Source organism: Scomber japonicus, chromosome 18, assembly GCF_027409825.1.
Source record: "Scomber japonicus isolate fScoJap1 chromosome 18, fScoJap1.pri, whole genome shotgun sequence".
Taxonomy (NCBI): Eukaryota; Metazoa; Chordata; class Actinopteri; order Scombriformes; family Scombridae; genus Scomber; species Scomber japonicus.
This window is the reverse complement of record NC_070595.1, coordinates 9830411-9841786: the sequence shown is the minus strand read 5'-3', so window position 1 is coordinate 9841786 and position 11376 is coordinate 9830411. Positions and strand designations below refer to the sequence as shown.

General features: G+C 35.2%; 1 protein-coding gene across 1 annotated transcript in view; it reads left to right on the top strand.

Moving 5' to 3' along the window:
* Nucleotides 1-11376, top strand: part of LOC128378196 (interferon-induced very large GTPase 1-like) — a 53716-nt gene that overhangs the window by 27763 nt on the left and 14577 nt on the right. Inside the window, exon 3 of the mRNA XM_053337637.1 lies at nt 7315-7429. Within this exon, the coding sequence (XP_053193612.1) occupies nt 7315-7429 (115 nt within the window). The remainder of the gene's footprint in view (nt 1-7314; nt 7430-11376) is intronic.

The following is an 11376-nucleotide window of genomic DNA, read 5'->3' as shown; positions in this document are numbered from 1 at the left end:
TTCTCAGAAATAATGGGTTAAAAGGAAAATAAGACAAGACAAACCCTCCTTTGCATTATTGTATTACAGGATGCACAAAAACTGAAAAATGTAATTAGTACAGCATTATGAGAAGTTATGTACATGTTACTTTTTTAATTTTTTGCAATATAAAAATCTCATCAAGGCGTCATAATTAACCACAACCATTTTTCATTTATGTATTTCAATCTTTTTTATGTTTTATATTTCAATTGTAAATCCTATAATCATTCGTATTTATGTGTTTTTGTGGTAACAATATGCATGAAATGAAAAGAAATGGTCAAGATGTCTGAGGTGAAACATACTTGAATGGTGATATGTGGATATATTTGACCAAGTTTATCATTTGAACTCATCAGAACGTTATTGCAGCATGCAAAATGTTATAATTGCTGTATAATAATTTTTAACGTGTATATTTTTTGAGAATGTTTTTTGGGGGTGGAGAGGGATAACTGATTAAAAATTTGAAGTTCTGAGCTTCAATCAATATGGAAATAGTTGTTAGAGACATGTCAGAAATCATGGACTTTTTATACAAGTAAGATTTTTCTTATACACATTTCTAGATATTACATCTGAATATAACAAACAAATATTGTTTTTAATTGCTCATCTTGTAATTTTCTTTAAGTTTAATTTGTATGTTATCAAATGTAACTGATGAAGGAAGCTTTATATTTTAAGTGTTCAACTGAATTTGTTAATTTAATTTCATCCTATCTGTTATTGTGTCCATGTATGAATGAGTTTTGCTGTTTTGTATAATTAGACTTCTGCTCTGTCTTAAATATGATTACATTAATTAATTTTGCGTTTGTGAGGAAAATCTTTTTGAATGACCATTCATTGACAACACACGAAAATCTGTTGAATTGAACTTATGTTTTTATGTGCATAATTAGTCATGATCAAAATAAATACTTTACTGAAATATCAAGTTTCTTATTGATTAGTGTTTTTGAAATGACAAAGACTCAGTAAAAACATGAGGTATCGTATGGTATCATTAGATGATAAACGTTCTAAAAACCTGTTAAACTTCAGCTAATATGGTGTATTACTGTGTATTACCTACCTATGAATATTGATATAACCAGTAAATTCTAAAATATAGGCACAGTAATTTGACATTGACAAAAATATATATAAAGAGTTATGCAGAAGTAACTATTTATAAAGTGGATACATTTGGAGGTTTTATAAAACACTGAAAGCTTCCTGCATCAAACAGAATGACTACCTTTGTTTTCATCCTGGTCTCAGTCAGGATAGTTCTTAGGTTCTTCACCATGTGAACCAGTGTTCACTGAATTTTGTTAAATCCTTAACTATAATTAGCATTAAAGGTTAGCTAGAGTGTTGTGTAGTATTATTGTTGTGTTTGTTAACCATATTTAAATATTTTCCAGTTAGTATTTCTCCTGGTTAGACTGATAATATGTTGTAGCTAATTAAATGAAAGGAAACGGTGTCCAACCTACCTCACACACTTCATGCAGCTTTTTACAACAGCAAACGGTTTACAGATGTATTTACAAAGATGTGCCGCACTCAAGGGTCAACCATGTGATGTTGTAACCATATAGTTCATGTGTTATTCTGAACTCACTGAACCAGTGTTCAGTGTTTTGTTAAGCAAAGCAAAAGGGATGTCAAGAGCATCTTATATTGTATGTTCTTGTCATTATATATCTCGAAATATAAAAAAAGGTCTAAATTGAATAGGATCCCTTTTAAGTATTTAGCTAAACCAAATTGTAAAAATCATTTGGATTAAAAGATATCTGAAGAATCCAAATAGTATATGGTATGTTTTCCCCAACTACTTTTTCAGTAAAATTGATTGTCTTAATTTTCTGTTGCTGTCCTTACTGTTAGAAAACTCCCTGTAAACTAGCCTATAAACTTTCATCAATAAATCGGAAGTTGATCAATGATATTAGGCCTGTTATTATTGATAACTATTAAATATTACTTGCACCAGTTGATGTATTGGCATTGGATGTTACTGTGGCAAAATGGAGAGGGGGAAATTGTCAGACTACGCCACCTGGTGGCCAAATGAGGGGATTGTCAAACTACGCCACTTGAGGATTACCACCCAGGAAATACACCAACCAATAGGTCACACAGATTCGCTTCAGAGAGGACGGGAGACAGACTTCCAAATGTACAAAGATTTATTAATTAAGAGTTACGGTAATTAAAATAACATGCTAATACACACAGCCTGAGTGCCAAACAACAAAAATGATAATTGCAGTAACAAAAAACAAACAAACAGGACTAGGGCTAGGAAAACTACTACAAACCACCACGTGTCACACCAAATGAAAGGGAGTGCGAGGGGAACCACCACCGGGGGAGCCTGCCGCACACTTTGCTAGCTCCTGTCCTGGAGAAGAAAAACAAAACAATTATAATACATTAATTATAATTATATACAGTATAAAAGGGACACTCAGGCAAATGTAAATTGCACAGTTTAAAAGAGATTTATACTAAAACACACTCACAGAAAAGAATAAGATCTACGACTACACAATGGTTTCACAATGAGAAACCAACCTCCTGTTTAATTTGATGTGCAGTATGACTGTATTGCTACATAATTAGGGCTATCTATCTATCTATCTATCTATCTATTGCCTGACTACTATCTTTGTGCAAACCTCAGTCTCTCCATCTGCCTTTAGCCTCACTGTCACTGCTGTGGAAGTTGCTGGTCTGCTCACGCTGATCAGGCTAAAGAAACAAGGAATCATTTTGAGTTGAGAGCTAGCTAGCTAATCGATTACACACCACTCAAAGAAAGACTTCCAGTTGAAGACTGGCTAACGTTAAATACTGTTGTAAAATTAATTGGTCGAAATTAGTCATTACCCTGTATGATTCATCACTTGACATGGCACAGGCTGATCGATTGACACACTCAGTCAGCAACGAACCTGGCAACCCAACTGCTGGAATTATTTTTGGTTGTTGCGACTACGATCTCGAGACACTAGATGGTGGTGTTCTGCTCATTCTCCATATTCAACCTTTAAACAAAAAAACGAAAAAAAAGAAAGAATATAAATCTAAACAAATAAACCAAAATAGCAAATCAAGAAATTAATCAAACAAAAGTTGTGGTGAGAGGATGAGCCCAAAGCTGCGTGAGCAGTGGACACTGACGAGATTACTGTGCCCGTTAATCAGACCATATCCAGCTGGCAGCAATAGCAGTTAGAAACGGAGCAACAGCAACAGCACCAGGGCTGGAGGCCGTGGGAAGCCGTCCTTTGGGATGCCCAGCTAGCGGTGCACGTCACCGGGCTGCGCACTGCAGCCTCACGCCGAGCGCCAGAGGAAGAGAGGAGGCGCAAACTGTGGCCTCAGCTACAGCAGACAGGGAACAGGACCACTTTAATAAAACGGCTACTAAAGATAGCAGATCGTATGCATAAATAATGGCAGACTTACCCGAGCGAAGCGAGCTTAGCACCCCACCCAACACGCAATCACCGATTCACAGTGCGCAAGCTTGGCCAAATAAGCAAGTGGCCCTACTGTGCAATCAGGCACAGGTGAAATTGATGGAGTGGAGGTGGAGCAGCGCTAAACCTGCTACATAACCATAGTTCATGTGTTCTGATTATTAAACCTTGTGAAGTTTCATCTCCTTTAAAAGAACGACTCAGGTTTTAAATTACAGAGGAAGCTGCATGAAGTTTGTGAGGTAGGTTGAACACCCTTTTCTTTCATTTAATTAGCTAAGCAGGTGACTATAACATATTACCAGTCTAACCAGGAGAAATACTGACTGGAAAATAATTAAATATGGTTAGCAAACACAACAACACTACTAGCCAACAGCTAACCTTAAATGCGTATTATAGTTTAAGGTTTCAAATGCCTTTTTAGTCATTCAACCAGTGACAGAGACTTTATTGTTGCTGGACTTTCAATAACATTATCAACCACATTTGACTCTTCTATTATTCATCTGGAGCTTAAAATAAACCAAAATAGCCCAAAATGTTGCTGTTTAGCTAATGAAACGGATGCTATCTGAAACAGTGGCGTATGTTGGTCTATGGCGTATGTGGAGCTTCACAATTTAAGAAAACCGTTCTAAATTCGTAATTTCACTTTGAGACACTGGAGAGAAAACTTTGCTCAACTCTTTCTGAAAAACTGAGCAGCAAAATATGGACCTACAAGTGACCTCAAGTACTGAACTTATGCATCATGGGAAATGTAAGAATTCTAGTCTGATATAATTGAAACAATGTTTTCAAGCCGCTTTATTCGACGCCTCAGCTGTAGTCAGTCTCAGTCTGGAGTCAGCAGCAAATTACTTTGATACAAATGACGATTACTGAAATGAATTATTAAATGTACAATGCTTAAGTAAACTATTAAGTATATATAGGTACGTTTGATCCCTTTTCACTTCCCTTTTCACTTCCTTTTAGGATATATGTAAGTTTGACCTTTTTCATTTCCTTTTAGGGTGTAGGTAAGTTTGATTTTTTTCCACTTCCTTTCAGGATTAGATAAGTTTGAACTTTTTCACCTCCTTTTAGGATATAGGTAAATTTGACATTTTTCACTTCCTTTTAGGATAGAGGTAAGTTTGACCTTTTTCACTTCTTTTTAGGATATACGTTTTTCATTTCCTTTTAGGATGTAGGTAAGTTTGAATTTTTTCCACTTCCTTTTAGGATTAGATTGAACTTTTTCAGCTCCTTTTAGAATATATGTATGTTTGAACTTTTTCACTTCCTTTTAGGATATAGGTAAATGTGACCTTTTTCACTTCTTTTAGGATATATTGGAACTCTTTCCACTTCCTTTTAGGATATAGGTAAGTTTGAACTTTTTCTACTTCTTTTCAGGATATAGGTATGTTTGAACTTGTTCCACTTCCTTTTAGGATATAGGTAGGTTTGACCCTTTCCCACTTCCCTTTAGGGTACTGGTAAGTTTGAAACTTTTTCACCTGCTTTTAAGATACAGGTTAGTTTGAACCTTTTCTCTTCCTTATAGGATATAGATAGGTTTGGCCTTTTTTCACTTCCTTTTAGGCTGAAGGTAAGTATAGACAATTTTTATGTTTGAAAAAAATGGTTAATCTGGTGTCTTGTTATATCATCACTATAACATCACTACATGAAGAAAAGAAACATAGATTTGGATCTAACATTTTCTAAAGGTTTGGGTTAGACCCTCCTAAAGATTTTGCCTTCTGTTTCTGTCATATGTAATAATATTAGCAGTTTCAAGACAATGTTTGAGTTACATCCCTTTCACTTTCGCACATGTCAGTAGTTAATGAAGAAGACAAACGCTCATCATTAATCATCAACCTTTATATATTTTCAACGTATATACATTCAACATTCAACGTTGACCCTCATTTTCAATGAGCAGAAATCAGTTCCTAATTAATTGGCATTTGTTTAAAAAAAAGTTGTATAAAGCCTTTTGTGGTTCCAGAGGGACCACACCTGGAAAAAACTGTCTCTGACTCAGCAGTGGACAAACTATATATGAATCACTTGAGTAAAGGGAGCAGCGCTTCAAACTGGGATTTATTACATTAATTGTTTAAAACTGCATTAGTGGATTTTTATATTGCCACTTAGAGGCTACAGAACATGTTGAGAGATAACATTGATATACATCTCATAAAGTTGTGACAACAAACACATTGATAACAAGTGACAATTAAGTCCTGGTCCAGTAACAATTTCTGAAAAGACACCATTCATAAGGAGCACTGCTGGGATGCAAGCCGGGGCCTGATCAACTCCAGCTGACACAGTGGGAGAGGGTGTATGATGACATCACTGCAGATGTGTCCCAAAGCATTAGCATACTTTATGATACAACACCACAAAATAACTTGAATTAAGAAATCTGATCTACACCGATCAGCCAAAATATTAAAATCACTGACAGCGGAAGTGAATAATGATGTTTATCTCATTACAATGGCACCTGTCAAGGGGTGGGCTATATTAGGCATCAAGTGAACAGTCAGTTCCTGAAGTTGATGTGTTGGAAGCAGGAAAAATGGGCCATCATAAGGATCTGAATGACTTTGACAAGGGCAAAACTGTGATGGCAAAATTGTGATGGCTACATGAAGCATTTCTAAAATGGATGGGTGTATTTTTCCTTTTTCCTGCACAGGTCCACTTTCCTCTTAAATCGGTTTGAAAAATGTAGCGAGAACAGTAAAGGACAGGTAAACTGTATAGAGAAGGAGTTGGGTCGATGACTAAAGCTAAAATAAAGTGACAAAGAGTACAGGGTTACTGTAGTAATAATTCTCATCATTACTGTTAGCCCACTTTACATTATAGTCAACATTAGGACCTTTGCCCAGGGATACACAGGAAGAAACACACCGGAGTTTGAGCAGTTGGACCCACAGGAGTTAAAATGACATCAGGAAGAAAAAAGCTGAAACCTCTTTGATAAATAACTATCAACAACAAGGTGATGTTAAGGGAAATTGAAGCCATACTGAAACGTCAGGGTCTCCAAGGCCAAAACAATAATCAAAACCCCACACTAACTAGAAAATAATGGATCACTAATGCTGTGAAAAAAAAGCCTGGCTCCCTTGCTGACCACAAACAGGAGGAAAAAAAGGTTAGAAACAAAAATGGCAGAGAACCCCTACAAGGCTTATCCTTATCAAACACAAAAGAGAGCTGTACCAATAACTACACAAGAGAGAACAGCAGTTAAAATGTCAGATAGCAGCAGACTCTAGCCTTGGCAGGAACACCAGCAAAACCAGCCCCTCATGCAGTTCTGTGGCCAAAAAGCAGAGAGCTCTGGTCGTGAGGGGTTTTTATTGGGCCACTGACGAGATGGGAGGCAGATGTGCAGTTCCTAGCAGGAAGAAGGGGGCGGGCCAAACCTGAAACAGGCAGCTCAAAGAGAAAAAAAAAACAAAGAAAAAGAGAGTAATGTCAGGACGTAACAATTATTAATACAAACATAAATAATCAAAATATGAATGCAACATGAACCCTTAAAGAGGCTACAGCTTTGCAAACTGCAAGTTCAGTGTTCAAAGGGTAGTGTGCCACAGTGTTTAGTTCATGTTAAATGTAGTGCTTTAGGTTTTGTTTTCCTCCGAAGTCACAAGGTTTCCGGGAAATCATGGGCGGCAGCATTTTTTCTAAACAATATAATCTATGATCTGTTCAGAACAGATCAGAATCTTCTCTGTAGTAATAGCCTGGTGAAATAAAGGGTAAATAAATTCACCTGTTTTCTCAGTGTGATCCACTGAATGAACCAGATGATGTTGAACACTCAGAGAAGAAGGATGACAGCACAACATCAGGTGGAGAGTCTCACATCAAGTCTCTAACAGCATCTGCAGATGAGAAAGGTAAACATTTAGTAAAGTTTTAAACATGGCTTTTATTAATATTTTAAAGAGTAACGTCACTCTAAAATGTCTTTTGAGTACTACACCTTTATTTGTGTTATGTCTTGACCGCAATAACACAACATTAGTTATTTTGTTCATAATTAAATGAAATGAAAGCTAAAGTATTTGGGTCAGTGACAAATAAGGGTTGGCAAGATGAGCAAAAATATTTTAAGAGGTTGTTTAAAGTTACTAAAGATGCAAACCCGTTGCAAACATTTCCTGTGTCACTGAACATTTCCTGCTTTACCGTGCCTCTAATTAAAAGCTTTTAAATGACTAAATAATGGGAGATTTTTATTGTGAAGAATTTATAGGAAGTTATTGAGATATATAAAGCTATGTGTTCGGTAGATCAGTTAGAAATAATGCAGGGAGGAATAGTACAGACACAGAAACAGAAACACAGTCACATCATGTTTGATAAAGAGCTTTAGACAACCATCACACCTCCGGCAGGTAAATAACTTATTTTAGTTTGCTGTGCTGTGTAATGGGACAGAGTGACTACACAAAATAATGAAAACACACCATGATATTAGCGGAGTGGAGAAGTGAACTCACGCAGTGTGCATAGAGCAGATGTCCATTATAAAGAAATCCATCACAAGCCGACATCAGCTACATATGATACTTTATTCTTTTATGTTTATTATCATGACTTTCACTTATCTGCATCAGTTTTATATTTACTGTATTTTACACTCAGGTGAATGTTTCTTTGTCCATTTTTGATCTGTAATATTATTTCATTCACATTTTTATTACCTGAACCTGTTGGGTTTTTTTTTTCAAACTTCATAGTCTGAATGACATTCTGATGTTGTTGCTGTAGATCCTGGTGATGAAAAACGTGATAGTTTCATTGATTTGGGTTTTCTCACAATAAACAAGCAAACTAGATTTAATAATGAAGCTCTGAAAACAGTTCTGAGTGGATAGACTGACGATTATCAACATGGTAAAAGTGTGGGGGTCCAAACTAATGGGGGTCCTGATGAATGAATTGAAGTCATATTGATGCAGAAAGAAGTCTTTCAGTTCCATATTAGGAGCTGGAATCGATTTTTTACAAGTGGAAAACTAGGCTACATTTTATGTTTATGTATATTTTTAGGCAACCAAAAACTGTCTCATTGAGTGGATTTACAACTATGATGAATTAATTAATAATTTGTACAGGGAGTAACTTATTACTTTTATAAACAGTAAGCTCTGTTTATATTTTAAGAAGCAATTGTTTTTTTAAAATTATGTTCGGCTTCATGGCATAAAATATGAAGACAGGAAAAGGAACACTTTGCAGAAGTAGTGTGCAAAAATGCAGTGTTTCCTCCTGGGGAACTTGATATACAGCTATAGTCACGTAGACTAACCTCCAATTAACTGAATGTGGACATTTCCTCTTTCATTTGTGTGGAGAATCTATGGCGCAGTAAGAAAAAGTTCATCCGGTGAGTAAATTCAACTAACTGCTTTAAAATAACAAAAATAAACTAATGCACCTGCTTCACCTGAAAACTTTCCTTCAGTGATGCGGATCGATCAAAAGAATCGATCATCTAATTTAATGAAGCTTCAACGACTGAAAATCGATCATTGATCAAGATCGCTGCAGTCTGTTAAAGTCACATTTAGGCTCCAACTTGTTGTTCTTACATTAAACTTTGTACTGGTAGAAATGTATGAGGTGCCATTTGTAAAGTTGTTCACACTGAAAATAACATCAACATTTTGCCACATTTACTTTCAAACAGTGTTTAAAAAATGTTTGTGATTTTTTTTAACACCACCTTTCACCACTTTTATAGCAATATTTGGGACCTTAGAAATATATTAAATAGGCTAGTTAAATCTAAATATTAAATGTTACACCTAATTGTTAAATGTTAAATCTAAATATTAAGTCTAAATGCTAAATATAAATAGGCTATAAATCTAAATGTTTAATCAAATGCTAAATATAAATCTAAATGCTAAATATAAATGTTAAACCTAAATGTTAAATCTAAATGTTTGGGGTTGAACTAAATATTTAGCAAAAATGCAAATAATATATTAAAAAAATATATATAAAAATATATATAAAATAATAAAAGCTCGAGATGGTCAGACTGTGTTTATAGAATAAAAAAACGAATATTTATTATTTACTAACTACAACAGCGTCAGTTGCCCTTACTGCCGTTGATGACCACAGCTGTGGGCAAGGAGCTGTACAGACTGTCACCACCGGCCACATTGATGTGTTTTGTATTATTCAACAGTGCTATGCTGAGCAATAAATGCCGTGAACCCAGGGAGGAAGCTTGTCGAGTGGTCTATTCTGTCTGCTTGGACTGATACGAAAACAAGGGGTCACACACACCCCTTGCAGTAGCCTCAGATCACAATAACACAGTTTCCTCCACAATATGTATCTTAGACATGAGAACCTCTTAAGCCTGCATGGAATTACAGCTATTGTCCAGCCTGTAGTACAGGTCATAATAACATTCAAATAAAATATAAAATGTTTTTTGTTATTTTACATAGTTGTTTCCCCCCAATAAGTTGATGTGAAGTCGTTTTTTTATTTATTTATTTATTTTTATTATATTTTACTATGACTGGAGCATACAATAACCCTATGGAAAAATAAGCCCCATAAACATAAAAAGTCAGTTCTTTCTAACTCCTTAGCTGAAGGATGACTTAACGTTTTGACTCTAACAGTATTTAGCCTAACCAAATTGTGAATATCAGTTGGATTAAAGATATCTGACGAATTCAAATAGTAGTTGTTTTACCAACTATTTTTTCAGTAAAATTCATAGTCTTAATTTTCTGTTGCAATGACTTTACTTTGTTAGAAAACTCCCTGTAAACTATAAACATTCATCAGCAAATGGGAAGTTGATGGATGTTAGGCCTGTTGATATGATGATTATTGATGACTATTCAATATTACAGTTATCTGGTTAGAAGAGACTATGGACCCTGTTTTAATGATCTTTAGCCATAGTGCATGTAAGGTTGTTACTTTAGTGTTTTGGGCATAATGGTAAACCAATTAGGGTGTCATCTCCCATTCCATTCCCATTATAGTGACGCATTTGCCAAGCAATGTGTTTCAAGTATAAAACTTGAGTTACATTTTTTGAAAAGAAGTTAGTTGATGAGCTGCTAATCTGACATGTAATTCATTAAGAGGAAGAATATGGAGTTATAACCGACCACAGGTGTGTGTGGTTATACTGCTGTAGCCTGGTGTCATCAGCTGATTTAATAAACAGTGTGCTGCATCTCAGAAACTGAAGGTTTATCAACATATCAGTTATGCTGCCGTCAGATTTTATGAACTGGAGGAGAAACTTTTCATAGTCACAACATTTATATAATATATTATAAGTGAATCAGCATCACATATTGTACAACACAACAGAAGAACTTGAATGATGAAATATGATCTATCTTTTTTTTCTTGCACAAATTCAGTGCAATTGATTTACTTTGTGTATAGAAAGGTCACTAATTCCCATTCCTGTTTTGACTTTTAACTTAAATTAGTTTTTTTTTTTTTTTTAGTAGAGAGAACAGTATAGTGCAGGTGAAATGTTGACTTGAACTTGATGAGAGTGATAAAATGAAGAACAGTAGAGTTTTAGAAAATAAATCCAAAATAAAATTCTCAGTGGGTTCATCACTACTGGCAACCCACTTTACATTATAGTCAACATTATTCATAAAATCACCTTCATAAATAAACATGAACCCTTAAAGAGGCTACAGCTTTGCAAATTGAAAGTTCAGTGTTCAAAGAGGCATGTCCTACCGTGTTCAGTTAATGATAAATTTAGTGCTTTAGGTTTTGTTTTCCTCCGAAGTCACAAGGTTTCAGGGGAAATCATGAGTCAGCACTGCTG